We start from the raw sequence: 25,184 nt of genomic DNA, 5'->3' as shown, positions 1-25,184 counted from the left end.
GAAGAAAGAGCCTTTTCTCAAAAGCAGGCTGTCTGTAAATCTTTCCATGGTGCTGTGTCTTTCAGTGGTATCCATGCCCTGTAAATACATTAGCTCTTGTTTCAGGCAGGGGTCTGTTCCGAGAAGTCTCTCGGGAAGCAGCATGCCGACGAGCCTGACCATTTCCATTTTCTGATGGTGACTCACACAACGACCCCACAAACAGCCGAAGCACTGGCAGATCAGCAGGCCAAGGTGAGCCTGCTAACATTTCAGCAGCCTGAGCCAGACAGAAGAAGGTTCTAGCTTGTTTGGGTGTGTTGATGATACAGTGCTAAAAGGAAAAAAAAATATAAATAAATCATTTGGTGAGCTGCAGAACTCTCCTGAGTTTGGATCCCATCTCCAACACGATAACCTCAGCTTTGCCCCTCGTGCCCCCTAGTTACCACCTGCGAGGCTCCTTCTCATCCGTGTTGTCTGCCTGGCCAGTGGCCAGCGACTCTGGCCAGACAGGGCAGGTAACTGTGGAAATTACGCTCCAGCCTTTCTTGCAGCAAAGACATATATGTGCCTTGCCTCTGCCCTGCTAGGGACAAAAAACAGAGGAGCTTCTCAAAGACCTGAACTGCCTTGGTAAATGTTGGGTGGAGAGAGCAAGAGCCGGGCCAGTTTTGTACGTTTTACAAGTTTATAAGCTTCACTCGATGAGAACACGGGATGAAAATGATTGTTTTCCCCCAGTTATATCTGTCACAATATAAAGGAATCAGTTCCCTTCACTAAGGAGGTGTTCTTCAGAGGAAACCTCTTTTTTTTAACCCCCTTCTTTTAATTTCAGTTTAGTGTGGGGAAACCGGATCAATTCCGAATAACAGGATACCACACCACTGTTTTCCATCCCTCCTCTCCTGCACCAGTCCAACCGAGGCAACAAACAGAGCGTCTGATCTCTCCCAGACTTTCCGATAACCCTGACTCACTGTATTTAAAACAAAAACTTTTTGCAGTGGGGAGATGAAAACTTGCAGGATGGCAAACCTCAAACAAAGTGCTGCCGGGAGGAAAGCAGTCCAATTTGATGTTGTTTCTATCCCAAGTCTTGAAAAATACGTGCCAAGGTCAAAAACCCACACTTGCTAGGTGATTATGTCTCCTGGTTCTTATTTTAGGGCCTTACACCCACTCATCTGGCTTTTGACCTTGGTAATTTTTTTCATTATTTTTTAAGTTGTTGTTAGGAAGAAGGCACAGCTGGGGTTTTTTTGGGGGGAGGGGTGAGATGGTGGGAGCTCGGAGATGTACTAGCAAGTAGTGAAGATTATTGGAGGTTAAGAGAGAACATTTCTACCTTATGAACTTGGCAGGTCTCCTGCAAGTCTATGCTCCTGGTATTGATCTCTTTCTAAGATGAATAGCCATATGGATTTTTATTTTTAATTTTTTTTTCTTAAATGTCTTATTTTGGGACCTTTAAATGCTCCTGACATTCATGAGCATTTCGCTTAAGAGTCGGTATTAATTTAAATTAATCAACATAACATATGACACTTTCACATTTTCAATCTCCATATTGGGGTTGGGATTTTCCTCCCCCAGATTTGGTTACTATGAAGAAAGCTTTTAAAAGAGTTCTCTCAGTGCTTTTAACTGCTGAATTTACACACCAATCTGCATTACCACAACGTGCCAAAACGGGGAAGATACAGCTGAAACCTGTAGAGAGTTACCACCTAAATCTGCAGTTCACAAACGTTTTAAACTTCTCTTAGGTTCTCTACATTAGGAAAAAAAGCCTATTTTATAAAAAAATAAGTCAATGCACAATTAGTTAAGGGATACAGACACTTCCCTCATCTTTTTTATTAATTTGCTCGTCCTTGATTCAAATCATGCCTTCTGGCTAATCTAAGCATTACCCTCTTCCAATTTGCATGAGTACGTGTAAAGTGAAGATTGTAATACCCAGAGATTAGAAAACCTCATTTCTTTATCGAAAGATCTAATACGCTCTAATATTTTTTATGTTGGCAATAGGTATCGTAATACCCAACTGTGTGTTTGGCATCTGCAGCTATCCTTGCAACGCTCCAGAGCTGCTACAAACCTGGTGGTGGGGGGGAATGGGAAAAAAAATAGTCAGGATACAGATGAAAAAATGGATTTAGGGGCAGGTGATGTATACCCGGCTGTGCTTTGTGATTGAATTAGCTCCTTTAAGCTGCCGGTCTGCAAAGATGAAGAATTGAGGGTTGAGGCTGCAGCCCTGGCACTGGGTTTTTAGCAGATAAGTGAACTTCCCCGAGCACTGGGGTTTGGGTTTGGGGGGTGGGCTGTTGGCTTTTTTTTTACTGTAGGCTGACAGGAGGTTTCCACGCCATGGAGCTGCCCCGCTTTTGGAGGTTTTGAAGCGGGATGGGTGCTTCTGCTCCCCTCGGAGCAGGCCCCCGGCCTGTGTGCCACTGCCGCCGGCAGCGCCTGCTCCCCGCCACAGCCCCGTTTGGGACGGCAGCCGGACAAGGAGGGCTGGCAGCAATTGGGCGGCGGTGGGGCACGGCTCTGGCACCGTCCCTCGCGGCCAAGCCAGGCCCCTACGTCGACCCCGGAGCCGGGGTCGGGGCCCGCTGCCCGCGAGGGGAGGCGGCGGCGACGCGACCGTCCCTTCTGCCAGCCGAGGCTGGCGGGAACACACACGATGCGTCCCCTTCTCCCAGCCCCAGCGGGACGGCCGGCGCAGGTGTAGGGAGGCGGCCCGGTAAGACCCCTCCGAGTCCCCGCTCCGAGGGGACAGCTCCCCACAGCCGCTGGGGCTGAGGCTGCCCGCCCGCGGCGGGGCTCAGGCTGGTCCCCTCGAAGCAGGAAGCCGGAAACCATCGAGACGAACCGCGTTAACGAAAGGGGAGGTGGAAGGAGGGAGGGGGTAAGAAGCGAGCCCGCTCCCCTCGGTCCCGCGGGGTGAGTCACCGCCCGGCCGCGGTGGGGGGGCTCTGCCTCACTCCCCCCCCCCCCCCCCCCCCCTCAACCCGCTTCCCGCCTCCGGGGGAGGTGCGCGAGCCCCCGCGGCGCATGCGCGCTGGCGGCGGCGGCGGAGTTGTGAATGGTGCGGCTGTTCGGCCGGAGTTTACGAGCCGGGGAGGAAGTCGGAGGGGCGGAGGGGGGGGCGGGAGCGGTGGCAGCGCGAGCTCCGGGGGGAGGAGGGAGAAGGAGGAGGCGGGAGGGAAGGCGGGAGGGGGGCGCCGCCGCCGGCGGGGGCTAACAAAGGGCGAGGCGAGCGCTGGGGCTGGGACAGCGCGGGGCGGGCGGGCGGGAGGGAGGGAGGAGGGCAGCCGGCGGCGGCCCCACCACCATGCCGCGGGTTGTCCCCGACCAGCGGAGCAAGTTCGAGAACGAGGAGTTCTTCAGGAAGCTGAGCCGCGAGTGTGAGGTGAGGCGGCGGCGTTGAGGTTCTTCCCCCCCACCTACCCCCCCCCCCTCCCGCCCCTTCTCTCTCTCCCCCTCCGCCCGCCCGCCCGCCGCGGGGAAAGTTTCCGCGGGCCGCGGAGGGGCTGGGGGCAGCCCCGCGCCTCGCCTCGCCTCCCTTCAGCCGCGGCGGGGGAGCCGAGCCCGGAGGCGCAGTCTGTGCGCTCCGCTGTCCCCTTATCGCCGGGATTGGCCCCTCCTGATTGCGCGCCCTGTTCTCCGCAGATTAAATACACCGGCTTCAGGGACCGGCCCCACGAGGAGAGGCAGGCCCGCTTCCAGAACGCCTGCCGCGACGGCCGCTCCGAGATCGTAAGTGGCGCCGCGTCCCCCTCGGGGCCCGCCGGGACCGGGCCGGGGCGGCCGCCGGCGCCTGTCAGCCGCGGGCGGGGTAACGGCCGCCCCCGGGGCCGGCCAGCCTCTGCCGGGCCTCTCGCCGCCTTGCCTCCCTTTTTCCCCCTTGTTCTCAATAAAAAGTTTAGGGGAAGAGGAGGGGGAGGACACCAGCGCTCCGTAGGCCCCCGGTTAAAACGCTTAGCGCGGGGTGTGGCGGTGTCCGGGCGGTGCGAGGTGCGAGTCGGGTCCGGGTGCCCGTGTTGGAAAGTTTCCCGGCGGGGGAAGCCCCAAAATATATCAGGCCGCCTTTCAGGCTCCCGGGTAAGGAGGGTTCTCGTCGGGCGGCAGCGTTTCTTTCCCTTGGAGAAGCAGAGCGCTTCTTCGCTGAGAGCAGCGAGCCGGCCCTGCCTCGGCCGGAGCCGTGCGGGCCCGGGTGATGGAGCGGCGGGCTGAGGGGAGGTGATGGATGGAGGCAGAAAATCGCTGGGCACGTGTTACGTGTGTGAGCTGCTTAGTTCGGGTTGGGGTTTCTATTTTTTGTTCTTTTTTTTTTTTCTTTTTCTCTCTTTCTTCTCCCCTCCCCGGAAATAGTAGCTTTGAGAAGTAAAATCCTTCAGAAGATGCTAGCTAGTAAGTCTGAGTGAGCTGTTGGCTGTGTTTGTGAGCCAAACCGAGTGCTTTTTAAAATTCGGCTTTGGAACTCAGAACTTCAGCCCCGGGTTTTTTTTTTTTTCCTTACTCATCAGGGTTAGTCGCCGGCTGCTCTCTTCTGAGCGGAGAAGCCAGATGAGTATGGCTTGGAGTAGTCAAGAACCGGCTGGTTATTTCCTAGCTTGATTTCTGCTATGTGTTCCTTCCACTGCATCGGTGTCTCACGGCGTTGTTGTTAAGTTCTTAACTCTTGGCCGTTCTTAAAATGCAGAAGTAACATCTTCTTCATTTACAATGTATAATGAGAGGCGAGGTAAAAATTCCCTTCCTGTAGAAAATAACCCGTACTTTCACCAGCTTTGCTTGATCACGATTCTTTAATTTCACTGGTATAGATATTACTAGTCGGTTCACAATGAAATTGTTCCTTTACACCATGTTCTTGCAGGCATCCGGAGAGGTATAATTGAATAGCAGTCACTGCAGCTCAGATTCGCTTGCATTTGCGAGTGAAAAGATGTGAGCTCTCACACAGACACGGTTACCTTTCACTGAGTAACTTTCCTTTAGCTGAATCTTGCCCCTGCTTGTCTGTGGTCTTAGAACCTGTAATAGCTTTTGCGAGTGGCCCCCTGGAGTGAGTCTCCTAATTTTACTGCTTCATTTTAACCCTGGCCTTCATGGCACATGTTTGCTTCCTTTAAATAGTCACCAGGGAAACAGTGGGCAGGTAAGGAATACATACTTGGCTAGCGTTTGGAGTTCCAGAACAGGTGAAGGAGTGTAGTATACCTGAGTCCTTCCCTAAAAAACCCCCAACCAACGCATAGTGCTTAAACTGGCTTTCTAATGCGGCCGATGCGGTTATTCATACAAATGGGAAATCACTGTAGTTTCACCTTTGTACTTCTAGGCCTGCCACTATCTTTCTCTGCCAGAACTTCATCCCTTGGAAGCAACCAGTGATGCCTGTTCTACGTGTTTTTTATTTCTACTTAATTATAAAACAGCCTCTAAATTTCTTGATCTCAGACATCTGGTTTTGTTTTGCAAACGGGGTACAAGTAGTCAGGTTTATTTAGAAATGTAGTGTGTGTAATGACTGATGTTAAAAAGAGCTAGCAATTTTTCTAGGCTTTTTTTTTTTTCCCCCTCTTGAATGATTTTCCAGACGTTAGGGATTTATTCTTTTATCTCCAGAGGCATCCTTTGCAAGTGACCTTACATATTTTTAAGCAGGCAAAAATAAAAAACAACCCAACCCAGAGAACAGCTTAGGGATTTAATGCAGGACTGGCAGCTTGTTGGTTAGTTACCTCAGTCAAGTACCCTCAGTTAAATACCCTCAGTTAAATAAAGAAAATAATTATCGGTATTGCTGAGATAGTAACTGTGGAATATTAAATAAGATTTGCTGATGTTGCTTTGATAACTTGAAAAAGACTTCAGTAGTTCAGTTTGTTTTGGGAGACTTCCTAACTATGCGTTTGTTTGGAAGGTACTTGGATTTGCATTGTCTACACTTAGGTCAGCTCACCCTTGTGCTGCCTGATAAGCCTTTTTGCAAAATTGGAGGCATATGGGCGTGATAGCATTTCAGACTGAGCTTTAAAAGACTATGCATAGAAAACTACAATTTTTTTAATTGCAAGTGTAAGACCAAGCTAGTGGTGTGACTTTTATTATTTTTTTTTTAAATATTGCTTCTTGCTAGAAGAAAATTGTTGGGGTTTGACGTAGTTGTGTGTGGTCACTAGCCAGACTGTTCTCGAATTTTTCTCTGATTTTGCTTTGAGAAGCACGCGTGTGTTTCCATTGGGTTGGTTTCTCTGGTCAGATGGAGAGAACAGGCTTCAAAAATCCCGAGAATAAATGTCTGTGTAGCTTTCTGAACCAGCCCGTGGTGTCAGCGCTGCCTGCGCGACTCCGTGAGGATGTGGGAATTCGTGTACTTTCATTTTCTTTTTTTCTCTGCTATTTTTCCCATGGGGCTTTTTTTTTTTTTTTCCCCGTGGCCCCCTAGCTCAGGTTGGGGAGTGGAAGCAGGGAGGCACGGCCGCTTCACCAGCCACTTCACCATCTCACTGGGGTTTCCCCCAGAGCAGGTATAATACTCCTCACCTGGTATCTGTCTGTGGGGCCTTCAGAACTCGGAGTGGTCTGGAGGGCTGCAGCGCTCAGCTGGCTTATGCTCAAAGCCCTCCTTGGCATTCTGCTTGAACTGTATAAATTAAGGAGTATAAAACACAGACTTGGCAAATGATGCTTGGAGATAGGAAGGTAGTTCTTCAACAGACTTAGGGGTCAAAAATATTTGGAGATGGTTTGTTGATTTTTATTTTTTTTTTCTCTTGTTGATGTGTGAATAGAATCCCTTAGAAAAGCCAAGGGCTAGCAGAAGCCAGTCAGCCTGATACTGATGGTCTGCAGTCCTCGTGGCTTTGATGCTTCCTATTTGTGCAAGTGTATCCTTGATGAAGCTTCCATTATATTAGTTGAAATGTTTGTCTTTGCATATTGTAGGGCAAACAAAAAATCACTATACCAGCACAGTATCCCCCCACCCTTATAGCAGGTCCGATCTGTTGATTTTAAGCACGTTTCTCAGCATCCTTAACAGATTTAAAAAAAGAAAAACTGAAAAATCTGCTTTTAAGGCTATTGTGGAATGGAACTTTATTGCAGAGTATTAGCCTCCCTTGGCAGAGGGGAAAAAGTCAAGACAAAGCAATTCTACTTTCAGAATGGCAGGTATTAATCCTGTGACAGGCAGCATTGCAGTACATGACTGGATCCATCTTAAACAACATGTAGAGCTGTTGTCATAGGTAGCAGTACAGTCATGCCATGAAGTTGCTGAATTCTGGGTTGCTTGGAAGGAATTCCACCTATTAGACTAGTATTTGTATAGCTATTAAGAAAAACGGATTCATGACCGTTTAGATCTAAGTGATCATGGTAATCAATACAGTTATTGGATTGCAACAAATTTTGTTTGACATTGGGATTTTGAATAGAGTTATATTCTGGGAGTAGGTTTGGGTATTTGCGTGCTCACAGGACATACTCAAGTGTATTGGAGAAGGGTATAAATACAGGGAATCTGACTGCTACTTGCAGAGATCTTATTTTTTTAAAATTTCACATCTCAAAATTTACATAATCTTCATGGCTTGGAGCTGGTAAGATATTCAAATAAATACAGAGAGTTTATAAAGAAGACTGAATCTTATTTTCACTTGAAGCCACGGAAAATTATTTACTTGAAAGCAATGTATACTTTTTCTAACGTGGTTAAGTCGCTCCCTGTAACCATTATACAAAGGGCAGTAGCTGAGCAGAATTCCTATGGTCTGCTCTTCTTACTGACACAGAATCTGCTGATTGGGATTTCACTGGTGCTTTAATATGGCCAGGGGTCTCTGTCCCGTGAAGTCTGAGCTGTGTATTGATGCTGTTTGCCTGTAGAAGATAAAATAGGAATATTTACATTTCAGTTCAGATAAGTGTTTACCTAGGTGCGAGCAGCTTGTGAAAGGAAATGAGTCATTTTCTCTCCCCAAAAAAGTTGTCCCTAGGAACAGGTCTTGGGAGTTGATTTTCCTTCAGCAGTACTTCTTGGAGAGAGATGCAAGCTCTCAAAAAGCATGGGCAGATTTTAATGTTGCGGGTACCGAGTTGGTGCAGGGTATCCAGACAGAACCGAAAGGACAGATCCTAATGTCAGCAAAACTGATTTGAAAGAAGTATTGATTCCATGTTGTATTTTATATCCCAAGCAGCCAATGGCAAATGTTGTCAAAATGGAATCAGATGTTTGTAACTTAATACTTAAGAAAAATGATGAGTGCATGTTTTTGACTTTAAGTATTCTCGGTGCTGCCTGGCTTAAGACATAAACTGATGTAAAAATAAATGACTGCCTGCATAATTTATGTAATGTCTTGCTCCCTGATCCTGTTTGTATTGATTTTTCTAAAAGGCTTTTGTGGCCACAGGAACCAATCTGTCTCTCCAGTTTTTTCCGGCCAGCTGGCAGGGGGAGCAGCGACAGACACCGACCCGGGAATATGTCGACTTTGAGAGAGAAGGAGGCAAGGTAAGAAGGAAATTGTTGGGACTGAAAGGAATTTTTATGTTGTGCTTGTCAAGTTATTAGCAGAGGCTGTGTGTACGAGTGGGAAATCAGTGATATTCCACATCTCAGTGCAACTCAGTAGTCGCACAAGTCCTGCTGAGCGCTGGTGGGGTGAAAGCTGGCGTTGCTTTGTTTTAGAGCCTGGTAATACTTTTTGGAGGGAAACACGTGGGTGCTACTGGTGGCTTTTAGTTATTTTGAAGAGCAGAACTTCAGTTTTGCTGTTATCCTATGATAAGGTTTTTGGGGAGCAATCTAAATGTAGTCTTGAGTAGGTGCCTGTAAAATGATTTGGAAACTAGACCTTGGCCAAAGCAGCTTGTGGGAGACAGTAGTGAAAATTGTGCTTGGAACAGGCTCCTGGATCGGGTCTCAGGTTGCTGGTTGATGGAGCGGAGTGTTCAGTGTGCTGCTTAGTGGGATGGAGCTTTTCTCTCACTTTCACTGTGAGCACTAACACGGAATATGCATCACTTTCAAAATTGATTTCTAATTCTCTTTTTCCTGAGGTGGTTGTCCCATAGACTGACACAGAAAGCTAGAATTCCCAAAGAGCAGCCATGGCTACTGCGAAGCTGTATTAGATTTTAAAGTCAGAAACCTTGCTCAGTCTCACTGGAATAAAGTTACTGAAATCATTTACAGCTGGTTTTGTTTTACAGGAAAAACATACCTTTAAACTGTAGATGCTGTCTCTTATCTGTGCTACTGTAGATGCTTTGGGACTGATCCAAAGATCACTGAGTGCAATAGGAGACTTTGTGCAGACCTTGGTAGGTTTGAACCAGCACTTAAGCCCCCACAGCCTTTCTGTCAGGCTAATTTTTGTGTAATGCTTTTTTTTTTATACCCTAGAAAATCCTTGCTTTTTCCTTAAAGTTTTTAGTCACTCTTGTAACCAGTAACAGCTAATGCTACTGAACCTACCAGGCTGGAGGAAATACTTGAAGTGTATTCAGGTTTAGTGGCATATTGGGTCTTTTAAATGCTGCTAGGTGGAAGGTAAATATTTCCTATAGTGGTAAAACTTGATTGGAAGAAAACAAAAATTCCTGAGGGCAGATACGGTATTTGGAATTCAAGTTAATGAGTTTTTTTGGAAAAAAATGTTTTCCATTTAGTCCTGTGAGGCTTGCAGAAGTCTGATGGATTGGGGAAGAAGGAGTGAAGTTGGCTTTGCTGGGTACTGACTGCTTTGCTAAGGAAACTGAATTGAATCTGGCTCTTATTGAAAAATATTGATTCTGGCTCACAATTGAATGAGGAATTTTTCTTGTAATGTGTAAGAAGACTGAAGTCTCTCTTCTTGCCAGTTCAAAACTAATTTTATTTACTCCTATGATTTTTTTAACTTTGTTTTCTCTGAATGAGTTCTTAAAGTACTGAACTACTTCATCCATTTTCTTGGGTTGTCTTAATCATGTAAGAGCGCGGTAGATGCTCTGTGTATTAAAATGGAACGTGAGCCTGGCTAATGAATGCCACTCCCTGTTTTATGTGTGTTTACGGTAAATTGGAGAGTGCTGCGCTGTGAAGAGTTCAGAAGAACCCATCTGGATGGGGCGGGAGGCGGACAAGCTAATAAATGGGAATAGTGTTGTGCTGTGGTACAAACAGATCGCAGACTCAGCCTTGCCGTCGGACTTCGCCGGCGTAAATCCCGCACGCGGGCTGGCGCTGCGCGGAGGGAAACTTGCCCGGCAGCAGGCGGCTCCTGTAACTTCAGGAGAGGAATAAGCAGAGTGGGGGAGTTCCTTACGTTACCAACAGCAGCAGTCAAGCCTTTCACATGAATCATCTGCGATTTCATCCTCTGTAGATTCTCTGCCACTTGGTTTTTATTAAGAATTTCTCTCGCAGGCTTCAGCAGTCTCTTAACACCATGTGACGTGATTTTCTTTTATATATATATATATGTATTATTTTTTTTGTTGGTAGCTCTGTGCAACATTGTTTTATGAGCTTTGATTCTTGAGGCAGTGCATAGTGTGTGTTTGTTCATCGCTGGGTTTAAGCCAGCAAGGCATGTTTTTAATTATATGAATAAAAAAAGGCTATGGGGGAAGCTGTCAGCTAATTATTATTTTAGGCATTAGGTCGAGATCTAGAATGTAGATAAACTTACCAGTGCTAGAATATTTTTATTCTGGAATTCTGCTTCAGTGTTTGACTAAGCAAATGATGGCCCTGAATAGTTTATCCAGAGTTGAAGTATTTCACTATGGTGCCTAAGCAGTTGTGTGCCCAGGCTGACAAAGCTACTGATGCAGTGTCTGCTGGAATTGCTTTGTAAATGATTTAATTTTCAAAAGAGCAACGTCCCTGTGAGGTCATGTGGAAGTTGGGATTCTGTGAATACTGACTTTGTAGGCTTGAGGTTTTTCATTCTGTTACTTCTTAACCGAGGGGTTTTTCCTAAGCTTAATTTGCTTCTTAATTTGATGCATCTGATGCTCACAATGGGTGGGTAGGCCTCTAGTTGATGCCCTGTCTCTGCTAATTCAAGAATTGGTTAGCTAACTATTCACTCGAGTTTAAAATGAGGAGAAACATTAAGCTTAACATTTTTTGAGAGAGAGTTTTTTAACATTCTGTGCTGTCTTTGACCTGTAGCAAATTTAATTGTGTATTCGAGCAATTTTTCAGGTTTGTCATAGCCAAAGAAAAAGTAGCTCTAAAAATAGATCCCTAGATTGTAAAAATCAGAGAACATTGTATTTTGCTGTGACTGCAGTGGTGGGGCTGCTGGTGCATCAGGCTCAGTGTATGCCTTGTTTCTGGGTGTCCAAACCATACCAAGGCTTTCTGATCCCATGTGTTGGCAGCTAACGTCCAGGTTTTGGGTGTTGTTTTAAGAATGAATGAATAGATACTGTTTTAAGGTATCCAGAGGCAGATGGTGCAGTAAAGTATTGCCTTATGTAATGGAATCCAGGAATGAAACAGAGAGCTTTACTTTCACGTTGATGCTCTAGTTATCGTTAACTACTCAGGCTAGTTTAAAGAACTTCATTAAGTTCTGTAATTGTTCCTTCAGTTTTATATTAATATCATCTGAACTTGAGGCTGAACTGTGTGTGTGGACTACAGTGCTACTTAAAATACAGTTTTCTTGAGAGTCCCCTTGTTTTAAGAACTGTGCTATTAACTTTCTTTGCATCGTTTATTTTGCATTTGTATCCTTCCAGTAGGATAAAAAGCTCTCAGCTTTTATTTGTTGTTAGAGATGTTTATATAGCTCTGGTCTCTCTCATTTACCTACAAGAACATCAGTTCTCAGATACTCTTTTTTTTTTTTATTGTATAAATACCTGTCCCTACAGTGATGAAGTGTGTGAGGTTGTGTTATTTCCCCTCCCCTTTATAATACTATTCTCCATCTCCTTTCTAGTGCAGTTTAACTTCCTGTCTGCTGTTCGGCAGCAGCTACTCATAAACCAGAACCTTCAACACAGGCTCATTTCAGTGCAATGTGCTACCAACTCCACAGCTCTGGAGGAAAGCGCATCAGATGCAATTTAAATTGCTTCCAAGCCCCTGGTATGCCACACATGTGATGTAGCTAGGATTTCTGCTTGCTAGACTTGCCAGAACTTTGTTATAGCCATGCATAAATATTGCTGGACTTGTGTTTTCTCCCTGAAGATGCTGAGTTTCTAGTCACCTGTGGGTTTTTGTGTTCTAACTGGGAAATTTTACTTGTCTGCAAGTTGATGTCAGGTGCTTGGCAGAATCTGAAAACCTTGGGAGTCTCTGTTGTGCTGCAGACATTACAGCACCTTTCTTTGTCATTACATTTCCATGCTTGAATAAAAACTACATGTAAATGGCAGCCAACAGCACCAGACTTCCACTTGTGTCCTGTGCTCTTGCTAGAGGCTCCATGGGTGGGACTCATCCCCATATCAACTTCTCCTTTTCTGTCTTGAGCGGTAAAATTCTGTAGGTTATTGGGGTGGTGTATTGGCTGCTCTGTTTGCTGAGCAAATGTAATTTCCAGTCAAGCATCACATCACAATCTACCCATTGGAATTTGCTTGGAAGGTGAAGGCTTAATTTAGGAGAAACATCTGAATATTGGTGCTAATTGAATCAGGAGCTTTACTTTCTTCAGTCCCCACCGCTTTCTGAAGAACTGAGATGAAGCATTTAAGTCACTGGGATAAAAATCGAGTAGCAGCTTTCTCTCTCCTTTGCTTTAGTGTCATGGTTACATTCAGGTATGCATCCTTTTAAAAAATTAAGGGTGTCTGGGCAACTGGAGTTTCACCTCTTTTATCCTCACTGTAGTGCTAACAAGCCATGTTCCTTAAGCTTCCGTATTTTCAATTCAGCGATATTTGGGGTTTTTGTATTCTTACCATCTAAAATGTTCCCACAGTTTGCAGCTCCATGTCCCCTGCAATCCACAGAGTCTCTACACAACAAGTATTTAATTTTTTCCAGATCAGTGGTAAAGGATATCTGATGTTGGGGGGTTGGGGGGAAGGGATGCTGGAGCCATAATGTTAATCAAGCATCATACTGTGGTGTGCTGCCATACAGGGCATAGTATCTCAGCCATGAGATGCATGTGGTCTTAAGTTATCAAGATTTCACCCTTGTATTTGTCTGTAGTAATTTAGCACTCCTTCAAATTATTGTGAAGATCTCTGTTGAAAGCATGTCAAGAGACAGTGCTGTGACCTGAGGAGTTGGGCACCGCCTGACAAAATTTCTCAGAACTGTTTCTGTGTGACAGAGGCATATGGGCATGTAAGATGTAACTGGGGCGAATGTCAGCCTTCAGGTGGTACCATGTGTGTTCCATGTGGATCATCTCTTAATATGTGAGGGCATATTGTCTACCAGGACCTGTCCTGCTCCTAAACACTTTCTCTTGCAGAACAGTCTTGTTGCTTCCAGGTCTGAGCTGTGGTTCATTGCATAGCTTTGTACAGTCCTTGACTGGTTTCTAGACTAGTCCCCACAGCCCCAGGATGTGATAACTGGGCAAGATTCCCCTGTGAAGAGCAGCTGGTGGTCAGTGATAGCACGGCAGCTGCTGACCTGTGTCTGCTCCGACCCTCTGAGGTGCCTCAGCCAAGGGAAGTGGTGTTGCCCTGATGAAGCCTGCAGCACTGTCATTCCTTTTCAGCTTCCTCAGGCTATGTCTGTAAGCTTGGAACAAGAATACTGATGTGTGGTTATTCTGACAGCAGATAAGTGGAGTTGATCAGGTCTCTGGTTTGTGCCCACCCCAGCTAAACAGCACCATTTTTTTTTTACCTGGTCTTGCATGGTGGGAGCCCTGCAAAGGCTTAGGGGATGAGAAGAATCCACTTTCCCAGATAGTCCTCTTGATCAGTTTTCATCGAGGATCACCTGTATGGCTGGGGTCACATACTAATTTTCTATAAAATCTTGTGACTCTATGTTTTATTGCTACATTTGTGCTTAAGAGTTTTTAATTTGGAAGAGACTGCTCAGTGCCCCTCCCCAGTAACTTATGTCTTTCGAGGCTTTTCCTTGTTTTGCCTGGATACTTGGAGGTGTTTCTTGTTACGACCTCCTCTTGCCTAGAGGAGAGCTGTTTGATTGAGACTTCATTTGAAGCCAAGCAGTCACACTGTACCTCTGCTTACTTGCTTTCCCTCTGCGTTGGGCAATGCCTTTATGTGCAGCCATTAGCAGTTAGGCACTTGGGCTTTGGGAAGAGAAGTCTGTAGAGCTCGTAGCTTGAGGCACAAGTTGTCCCGCGCTGGCATGCAGCCGCTGGCTGAGATTTGGACAGTTGTTCCTGAAGAGTGATTTATCAAAGGGTGCCCTCCGCCACTGCAGCGTGAGTCACCCCCAGGCATCTCATGTGACAAGTACCCGCTGGCTGTTTCCCAGAGGTAGTTTCACTCCCCCCATCTTCCAGATACTTTTGTCTCTGCACGCAGCCTTGGCCGGGTGTTACGGTGCAGGCAGTGACGGTGCCGCTTCGGATCGATGTCTGGAGCACGGTTGTGCTGTGGTGGTGCCTGCCTGTCAACCCATTTCGCGCTTAATATCTGCCATCAGTAAACCTGCTTTTGATTACCTTTTATTATGTGTTGTAGAAGCTGTTACTTGGTCACATTGTTTATGTTACCTTGAACCTTTTCCAGCGGTCTAACTGCACCCATTAAATTTGCCGTCTTGCCTATACAACGCTACTGAGACCATCGTCCTAAAGTTTCCCAGAAGAGGAACAGAGTCATAGTGAGCTAAATTTTACATTTGGGAGCCAGCTATATATGAGGACACACAAGTGCTCTGTGGATAAAAGCAGTACTTGGGATCCTTGCAGCATAGACACTGGAAGAAATCCAGAGATTTGCATTGTTGAATCCTCTTGCTTGCATATCGGCCTCCACTTTCTAAGGAAAGTTGCTAACATTATACTGCTTTGCTCTTCATACAAATGAATGAGAAAAGCAAGAGCATTGCTGTTGGAGGATGTGAAAAATCACTTAATACTTCATATTTAAAAAAAAATGCATTAGATGATGAAACACTTGCTGCAAGAAACTGTCATTTTTCTGAAAGCTACTGAAATGTTTCTTCAATGTTTATTGTCCAAAGTACAAATAAACTAATTAGCTTGCGTAATTGCCTATTTGATGCTTAACAAGTTGGCCTGGTGAAATACCTACTGTGACAATAATATGGAAAAAAGAATGAGGACTCTTGCACAAGACTGCTATTCCAAGAACATGAGCGCTAATGGAAGGATCGCTTTTTAGGGAATAGCTGATGCTGCAGACCCTTTGTCTAAGCAGAAAGTCTGTATGTTTTCTGTTACTTGTATGTGAGCCCCGAATTGGTGCTGAGCTTCTGCTGCCTTTCTGTATTTAAGATACATGGCTGAAACAGTTGCAAGTGGCAGCTCCAGGTTGTGGGACTTTGGGTATGGTTTATCTGTTCATTTTAGTATAAATACCAAAGGTGAAACCAGTGGAAGGTGGCGGAAAGAGTTCTTAAACCTGGCATAATTTTTACAGTAAGGGTGATTACACTTTTATTTTCTATTGAAATACAGTCACCGAGGACAGTGTGTTAGGCATTGGATATTTCAGATATTTTTAAGGTCAGAAATCCAGGGAAGAAAGCAGCTGTGGAATGTTCGATGGGGGCTCTTTAGTGCGTGCTGCTTCAGGAGGGTAGATTAGAAATCCAGCATCTTTCTCATGTAGAATCTCGTGGTAAAGATCAACTGATAAAAGACTCAGTGAAGTTTCACAGGGGAAAACCCCGGCCATGTATTTGCCTTTCAGATTATCCTTCTACACTGCGCGTTGCTCCTTTGTCGATTCTCAGTTCCAGCTGTGTGGTTGGTTTTGTCTTTTTGAAGGCAAACAGAGTGAGTCTGGGCACGAGATGTATTTCATCTTGGGAGGCATCAGACCTTTATGTAGTGATACTGCAAAACAAGAAGCCACCTATTTCTGGCTTTCGTATTCAGGGGTCTTCTGGTGTCTTCGGTCAAGTGTACGTGTATTATAGGCATGTAGAAATTCATAGGCTTCTGTAGAGCAGTAGGGAAATGCATTTAAGCATCTAAAACCTGTATTCCTGACTCTTGAATCTGGAAAGTACAGTGTTTTGATAAAGGTCAGGCTAAACTGAAAATCTTTGAGAAATTAAATCATAGCTGCAACTTTCCTACTATGCTTTAGGCTTTAGATTTGCCTTCATACATACCAGTATGCAGAAGCAGAAGAAACCAGGAACATGCTGTTCTAACGGGGGGGAAATACAGGGGTGTCAAAATTTAACAACAGTTTTAACCACTTAAATACAGCAGCCCCCCCGCAAATAATAGTTAAATTTGTTTGCCCTGTGCTCAGCTATTTTTACTTGCAGCTAATAAAATTCAAGCACAGGCTGTTAGCGATTCATGGGATATTTTGTATTTCAGCAAATTCCTCAGGATATTTTTTTCCTTGCAGTTGGTGAGTCTGTATTTCCACCGCTTTTTGCAATCCTAAAACATTGCTGTCTGAAAGACTGCATTTACAACTTTTATTTTCTGGGGTTTTTTTTTCCCAAGGCATAAAAGAGTCTAGATTGAGACTCATAGCAAGCTTCTTTTTTTTTTAATATTTCTGGGTTTGCTTGAGGAATTGACCTTTGTCGTAGCTGATGAAATACAGTAACCTTATTTCACTTTGCGTGTTAAACTTTTTCTTTTCAGAAATTCTTCTTGTGGTTATTAAAAAAAAAAACCAAACAACTCACCACCCTAATGCCTGGGTTGTTGGGATTTTTATTTTTTCTGGTTTATTTGCATGTGTGTTTTGAGTGGGTGTCAGAAAACTAAAAAAGTTGCAAAGATCTTTTTTTCCAAAGAATATTTCACATCCTGATCTTACCAGGATTATTTCCAGTTGTACCAAATTGTTTACGTAGTCTGAAGGTACAGGTGCTGGCAGCAGCTCCTGGACTAGCATGATGCTGTCGCAACACAGGTGCCACCCCTGAGAATCTTAGAGCTGTGTTCATTCTGAAAGCCACAGTTCAGTCATCCGTGTACAGCTGCTTAGGAAAGGCTTGTTTTGTCAGGAGGTATCGCTTCCTTTGTGTTCTTACAAAGTAGGGCCAGAAAGAAATCTTAACGCAACCTTGTTTCTGTGTAGTGGGAGCTGTTTCAAGATGTTGCTTTCAAAATAACTTTAAACTTTTTTGGGTTTTTTTTGCTTTCAAGAGGAGAATAACGCTTTGAGGCAGAAGGATTGATCGAAATGTTGGATTTTTTGAGCTCTTTTGCTTTGTAATGATGTGTCTATTGTTTGAAGAGCGAAGACACTGTAAAGTCTATTTAGCTCATCCTGGACTTTCTAAATAGGAGTCTTTTTGTCTCTTTCTGTTCACTGTTTAATTCCCAGCTCGAACTGTGTTACAGAGGTTTTGTTTCAGAACTGGTGGAGTCTGACAAGAGCTGTAATTCTGGCCCAGGCTTGGTTATTTTTCATTGCTTTCAGATGCTCACCTCTTACGATTTAAAAGAAAGTGTAGTCTGAAACCTTGCACAGGGCTGTCAGCTTGTGCAGTAACTTCAGTTACACTGATGAAGATGCTGTTCTCTTTTGCTCCCCGAATAGTTGAAGATTTCTGCGTGTAAATTCTGTTGCAAAGTTTTAGAAAACTTCTCTTTCCCTTTCGTAGTTTGCTTCCTCTTATGCCCTGCCTCCTTTTTGAAACCCAGGCTAGGATCCCCTCTCTGATTACGATACGCCTCTGAGAGCTCTGCTGTTTGGGATGGAGGACTGACTCAGCTGAGTGCTTCATAACAGTCATGCCAAATGGCAAGACCACAGCATCTTACTTATGAAAACCTGCATGTGCTCCGTTAGGACTTTCGTTAAAGGAAATAGATGAATATGTAATTTGCTGTTGGAACATTTTGAATAGGTAGTCTCCTTTTATGTATACAGAAGCTGAAACGGTGTTAAATCTGCTGAGGCTAACATCATTCTCACTTGGAGTAAATGTTTACAGCCCTTTCTTTCTTAGTCGCCAGTGTTTCACGTGTGAAGTCACTGGGGAGACTGCTGTTTAAATATTTGAAGTGGGGTATGATTCAGGGGAAGGTGGGATCAAAACAGGGACGGACGGACTTGGCTGGACTGAGAGCGCGGCGGCCTGCGAGCAGTTATGAATGGGCAGATGTGTGCGCGATGAGGCAGCGGGTGAGTCAGAACTGAGCCTCTTGTGAAAGAATGCGCTCTGCTCCAGCGTGCTGGGAACATGAAAACAGACAGACAGAGGGGACTGCACCGCTGCTGCGCTAGGGACTGGTGTTTCCTGGGGGGTGCCGTTGGTCCCGGCGGGTGGGGGTGGCGGCAGGGGCTGTTGGGAGCCTGCTGATTCATTAGCGGGTGGTGAGAACCCCGTGCAGTCTCTGGGGGAGGAAATGGCTGGGTTGCTTTAGGGAGAAGGAGTGTTTTCTGTAACTGCAGGATGTGTGGATGGAGCGTGCAGATAGCGTATCTGCAGCACATCAGTTAAATACCCTGGTGTTGTCAGATAAGGATTTACTAGAGGACTAAAATAGGATGTGAAACTGAGGTTTTGTGTCTTGTGCTCAAGTAAAGCTGCTTTTTTATAAAGTCATTGAGAATTGCCCTCTGTCTGCTTTACTATATTCAAATTGAGTTTTTAAAAATACGCCTGAACAGTGTCACAGGAGCCAAGTTCCTGCTTATTTTTAACAACTAATCGGACTTCCAGTCAGTTGGAGTTGGAGGAGGGGGTTGTTCCTTTAGATGCAGATGAAGAGAAGTAACAGGTTAGTTAAAAGTACGGGAAGGAAGGGGAGAGACACAGTACATTGCAGGCTGAGAAAGCACGAACGCAGCTCAGCAACTTGGAGCCTAAAGTATCTGTGCAACACCTTCTCAAGTTTATGTGTGTTTATGGTGCTGCTCATCCTCAGTCCTGATAATCTGCTAGGAGATAAGAGTGTTTACCCTTGCTGGTTGTTAAGCAGAATATTTGTTCTATGCTAAAAGCCTGTTTGCGATGGAAAAGTAATGTGTTTACTTTTCTTGGTTTAAAAAACTACTAATGCTACTTTGACTTGTAATAGGAGTTTGAAATGGAACTTTTGCATTATCAACCTGAACAAAAATCCAGCTGGTTTAAGATAATAAAAATTGCAGTTTTTAGCATGTGACAGTTTACCTGGGTCTCAAAATCTAAAGAAACAACTGGTTTTGACTGTGCCAGAGTGCAGGAAACGGGTGATAAATGAGGGAGAACTTATTCTCTACCTCCCATGTGCTACACAGCCATCTACTGTCAAAAAAACCTTACTTGGTGTGGTTCACAGCGTGGGCCATACTCTGAAAGGAGACAGCTGCATAACATACCTTTTCCATTGGGACGTTCCTGAATGTGTCGATGGGTCATTGCCTGATGTTCAACCCCTTCTTCCTACCACTGTCCAGTGCTTTTCACCTCAGAGTTTTATAAGACTGACCTCAGGTACTGACATGAAAAGCAGCCAGGAATGCACACAGGACTTAGGAAATTATAGAAATGTCATTAATCTGGGGTTAGCAACAAAACCTCAGAATAGTTATTCTAACAAAGGCATCCTTTCAGCCTCTTTCCATCAGAGTGTGTAGTTCTGTAATATTAAGGGCGGAAGTTGGGGTCTTCAAAGAAATACTGTGGCTTTTGCCTTTGCTTTTTACTGTGACTGTCTGAAGGCAACTTTGGGAATAGACAATTCTGAAAGTTTTAAATTAAAAGACAGCTTTGTCCTGCGTTTTGGGATGCTCTAACAGATGATGTGCCTGTAGACAGGCGCGGTAATTTATTAATGATTCTGTTACGCTCGGGAATTGAAAGGGAAGCAGTGTGGCTTTATCTGAAAAGAAGGAAATATGTGGTTAAACGGTTTTGGCTACACTCTTAGGTGTTTTCCATTCTCCAGAAAGAGGAGATGGGGGGGTGGGGGGTGTGGAATCCAAATTCCTGTGTCTCTCAAATAAAGGAAGAAGCACCAGTATGCTTTGTTGTGTGTTTTAATGGGAGAAGAGGTCTTGCATAAGCGCATGTGGTTTCAATATGAATGATATTAAATTTTAATATCATACAGTAACTTCAAAACTCAAATATCTTGCTACAAGATTCAACCTTTCAGAGGTGAAGAAAAAAAATGTTCATTATCCGTGTTTTGACATTGGTGGATTTGAAGACCTCCTGAATCCAGTGGTGTAAGGCTTTAAGGGCACTGATTCAGGAGCACTTTATCTGGCAAGGTCCGGCTGCGTGCTTTGTCAGCAGCTCAGCTGATGGCCAGTGTGCTTGGGGCAGATAGGAGCAGTCAGTAATCACATCAGCTCTGTCGACTTACTTTCTGAAGACTTTCACGGAATTCCCAGCACTGCTCAGGCTTCCAGGTGACAGGTCAGGCATCGTGTTTGAAGTACCGAGCCCTTGGCAGCTGCATCCCAGAGACCTCCTCACCCTTGGCATTGAGCTACGGAACTTGGACAGGATGTGCTGGCAGCTGCGGTGACCAAGGTGATTGAACAGCCCGTGAAATGGGGCAGTTTGTGGCACTGTAATCTTCCCACTCAAAGAAACGAAGAAACAAAAGTGCTCTCGTTCTTTGAACTTAGAAAGCCAGATTTTGTTCTCTATGGGATGTCCTGTGTAGCTTGTCATTTCCCAGGCTGCTGCTGTGGGCCAGAAGGAAAAGGGGAGGCAAGGTGAAATGTAAGCTCTAAGCGAAAATCAGCAAAATGCTTGTTTGCTTCTGCAAAAAGTAACTAGCACTAGAGTACAGACTGTTTCATCTTTACAGGCCCGTGGTTGGGTTATGCTGGGGGTTTTTTTCCCCCTTTAAAATTATTCTGCATTCCTCTTTGAAGACAAGGACTTCTGATTCTAATAGCCTCTCTAACTGTCTTTCACTTCTAACCTAAACTCATCTATTAAATTGAGTGCACGTACTTGGTGTGTATCTTGTGAGATGAATGAGTGAAGACTGCTGAAAGGGAGTAGTGTTGTATTTCGTGTGTTCGAAATGATTAATCTTGAAATGGGGGCCCTGGGAGGTGGTTTCCTGGTAGTCCACATCTTACTCACGCTGGTTCTGATGCCTGGGCTCGCAGAGGCTGGTGGCCAGTAGACCTGCAGCCTGCGTGGCTGTCCTCACGGAAGGCATAGGTGTGATGACTTGCTTAGCTGGCCTGTGAATGCAAGGACAGAAAACCAGTCTCTGCTGCTCTTAGAGGAGACCCTGCTATAGGAAAGTGGATGCATAGGAGATCTGCTTGGATAAACTTTTACTTCTTTGCTGTTGAGCTGCGGTGTGTCGCACTAAGTAAAACTTTTGGAGTATGTCACTTCATGCTGAAGTGTGCCGAGGTGTGAAAATCAAGCTGGGAGATCAAATGTGCATTTCCTTTGGCAGATAACACCAGGTGTTTGTCAGTTGGTGTCACGTTATTTGTTGCCTCCCTTGCATTCAGGAATTCCCTACCTTTGAGGTAGTTCAGTGCTTAATTTGACAGCCTTTACCTGAGGAAGGTTTCCTGTTCTTCCCCACACCCCCTCCCCTTCCCTTTGCCATTCCTTTTTCTGCTTGAGTGGCCCTGGCTGGTAAGTGTGGCACTGGGCAGGTAGGCAGGGTCAGGGTGCTTTGAAATGTGTTGCAGGGCTAAATACCAATTATACTTTGAGGATTTGCCAGGGGGTGGATGCAGTTAGAGCTATTAAAGGAGGCACTGTGTGAGAATTCCCCTACTTAGCTGGGCCACCCCGAAGGCCTAAAAGGCTCAACAGGATTTTTGATTAAATGTGAAGTGGGTGCAGGCCTGTGTACGTGGTTTGTTTCTCTGGCAATTCAACAGAGATAAACTTCTGTTCCACCAGGGGCTTGACTTGCCAAGTAGGCTGAAATAACCACTGGAAGTTGGTTTTCTTCACAACTTAGGTAATTTTGCTGGCTGGTTTTGGTTGGTTCACTTTCATTTTTTTTCCCCCTTTTTAAGGCTGTCATTAAATACAGGGTGTCAAACTCATTTAGTGTTGTATTTGCTTCTTTTTAAATTTCCTGTGTGGAGATTGATCTCTGATCTTTAGAAGGGGAAGCACTTCTGCTTTAAATCACTGTAGCACCATCATCTAGATGTATGGGGCCTTAAGCTCATGCATTATTCTCTGCTGCAGCTCAAGGCACTATGCACAGTGATGCTGCAGATGGGTTTTGACCGTCTGGTCTTGCATCTCTTGAAAAGCCACTCTCAAATGCTAGAACAGACACAGGAAGGCTTTCTTATTTTTAGCGTGGTGTGTGTAGTGTGTTTTACCAAACCAGCCAGTTTTGAGGAGGGCTGAAGCTGGTGGTGCTTCTATGTTGAAAGAGCTCATGTGCTGCTGGGGACTGAGACATCATGCATGTGTGTAACCGTTTAAACGTGTGTTAAAGCATCTTCTCTGGCAGCATGCCACCCTCTTTGTGGCATGAAGGAAGTTAAGCTGACAAGAAAAACAGTTGCTTTAACTGGAAGCAGTAACAGGGTTCTAACTAAATCCTGGTGTGTGACGGCTTTTATAAAACGAGAACACGGTTTAAATTTATTCCATGCAGTACAGTAGGCACAAGCTAGAGCACTCACTTGATTGAAATGAGTTCTTGGAAAGGAGGCAGGAGAAGCTGTTATGTGGAGTCTCGTGTTACCAGCTGGTTTGGATGTTCTTCTAAGAATACATAGAGAAGCTTCCCACATCAGCGTTTTCATTGTACAGGCGTGCGTGGAAGTGCTTTCAAATTCATAGCATGTGTTCTGTTTTATTTCAGGTGTACTTGAAGGCACCTATGATTCTCAATGGTGTCTGTGTAATCTGGAAAGGCTGGATAGATCTACAGAGGCTGGATGGTATGGGCTGTCTGGAATTTGATGAAGAGAGAGCCCAGGTAAGACGGTCTGCCCATGGCTACTGTGCCTTGGACATGTATTTGTTCTTCTGGAAGGAAACATGCTGGTAGCGATCACACCTTGTAATTTGCTTGCTTTTTGTCTTGGCTTTCTGAGTACAAATTACAAGGGAAACTTACAGTGTATAGAAGTTCAGAAATGATGTGGTTGTAGCTAAGCTAGTGTTTGAATTAGACCAAAAGATTAGGGGCAGGAATCATCTGTAGTTTACAACTTTGTGGGTGACTTAGCACAATTACCCTGCTACAGAGTAGTAAAACTTAAAGTACTGAAAAGCTTTGTCTGTGACTCGAAACAATTTAACTGTCAAGTCGGTTCTTACTGCTTATTTTAAGGTGTTATTTTGTCAGTATTTTTTTGTTCTATTACATAGTGGAGGGGTCATGGATAGGGTTTTTCTGCTTGTTTTCACAACAGTGGTAGACAGTGCTCTGTTAAGGTATGGCCACTTTTTTTGAGAGATGTACTTCTTACCTACCTACTTCCTTCCACCAAAGTGACTGTCTAGCAGCTGAATCTTTGGACACACACGAGAACAGAATAAACACAGAGGAAATGACTTTTTAAGTGCAGACCATGTATATAAGTTTCACTTACGCAGCTGTAGGGTTCCTTAATTTAGTCAGATGCTTTGCTTTTGAGATGTAGCTTGGTAACAAAGCGTTTTTGTTTGTGTGGGTTTCCACACAGATCTGTCTCTGCAGCAGACAGTAAATCACCAGAGTTGCATCCGAACAATCTCTATTTTACAGTGTGCTCAGCAGTTCATTTCTGTAGCCTGATAATTTAGAAACAGAACTGTGTGAAGGTATGGTTCGAAGTGTTCTGAAAACAGGGTTTATTAAGCATGCAGAGAAAAGAAGAAGGGTGAGCAATTTCCTGCAGCCTTCTATTTTTTTCCTCTCCAAGTTCTGTATTGGTGCTCCAGCGAATGATTCGTAATGATTTACTCTGTACCTGTACGTAGCCATTTTCTTTTAACTTCTCTCTGAAGACTTCTCCTTTCACCCAAGACCATCATGACTTCCTCAATGTTTTCTGGAAACTTAAATAATTCACTTTGAACCATTGTTTAATATCTCTTAAAAAGAAACTGTCTTTTTCACCTTGATAGCATAATAAAAATGGAGCTTTCTTTATCTCCTTCCTCTTTTGTTCCCTTAAACTCAGGGTCCCAAAACGGCTCACTTATCTTAAATGAGCTGATCTGTGGGAGACTGGTGATTTCCTTTGTGTCTCTCCATTAACATCTCTACTTTATGTGTGTGGGTGATCCTTGCAAAAACTTCTACTCACACAAACTGTTTGTTTTCCATATTACCTTTACTTTCACTCTGTGGCTCGCCTCCCCCAGGGGATCGCCTCTGGCAGTTGTGCACTGGAGCTGACTTAAATTGGGATGTGTTTTCTGTTTCCACTCTGTGCTGCTCGTTCTAAGCCCTCCCTTCCTTGCAGTTTGCCTTTCAGTTGTTCTGTAGCCACAGTTGATCATCCCTAAACAAGTGGGAACCCTTCGATTCCACTGAAATACGGAGAACACTCAACTCTAGACATGCAGAACTGGAGGCCACATCATGGAATCATTAAGGTTGCAAAATACCTCCAAGGTCATCTAGTCCAACCATCCCCGTACCACCTCTATTACTCACTAACCCATGTCCCTTAAGTATCTCATCCAACCTTTCCTTGAACACCCTGAGGGACAGTGATTCCACCATGTCCCTGGGCAGCCTGTTCCAGTGCCCAAACACTCTTTTGGAGAAGAAACGTCTCCTCATTTCTAACCTGAACCTCCCCTGGCACAACCTGCAGCCATTCCCTCTGGTCCTGTCACTACTTATCTGTGAGAAGAGGCTGAGCCCAGCTCACCACAACCTCCTTTCAGGGAGCTGGAGAGAGTACAGTAACATGTCCTCCGAGCCACCTCTTCTCCAGGCTAAACAGTCCCAGGCCCTTCAGCTGCCCCTCATACGACTTGTGTTCCAGCCCCAGCTTTGTGGCCTTGCTCTGGACACACTCCAGACCCTCAATGTTTTTCTGGTAGTGAGGGGCCCAAATATTGATTAATTTGTTTTTGTTCAAGAGCTGGGAATATTCAAATCACATTTTATGTGGTGATGGGTATAGTTGCAAGCTTTGTGGTGCCTTGTCTCTTCCTA

General features: G+C 44.9%; 1 protein-coding gene across 3 annotated transcripts in view; it reads left to right on the top strand.

Moving 5' to 3' along the window:
* Positions 1–3,307: 3,307 nt before the first annotated feature.
* Positions 3,308–25,184, top strand: part of CBFB (core-binding factor subunit beta) — a 37,127-nt gene continuing 15,250 nt past the window's right edge. For 2 of the 3 annotated variants that reach the window (XM_084270207.1, XM_084270208.1), the window contains exons 1-4: positions 3,308–3,403; positions 3,664–3,750; positions 8,408–8,524; positions 22,887–23,003. In XM_084270207.1, the coding sequence (XP_084126333.1) occupies positions 3,326–3,403; positions 3,664–3,750; positions 8,408–8,524; positions 22,887–23,003 (399 nt within the window). In that variant the 5' untranslated portion in view covers positions 3,308–3,325. The remainder of the gene's footprint in view (positions 3,404–3,663; positions 3,751–8,407; positions 8,525–22,886; positions 23,004–25,184) is intronic. The other variant, XM_084270209.1, reaches the window with a different exon arrangement.

The sequence above is a fragment of the Gallinula chloropus genome (assembly GCF_964237585.1).
Source record: "Gallinula chloropus genome assembly, chromosome: 13".
Taxonomy (NCBI): Eukaryota; Metazoa; Chordata; class Aves; order Gruiformes; family Rallidae; genus Gallinula; species Gallinula chloropus.
This window is presented reverse-complemented; position numbering and strand designations above follow the sequence as displayed.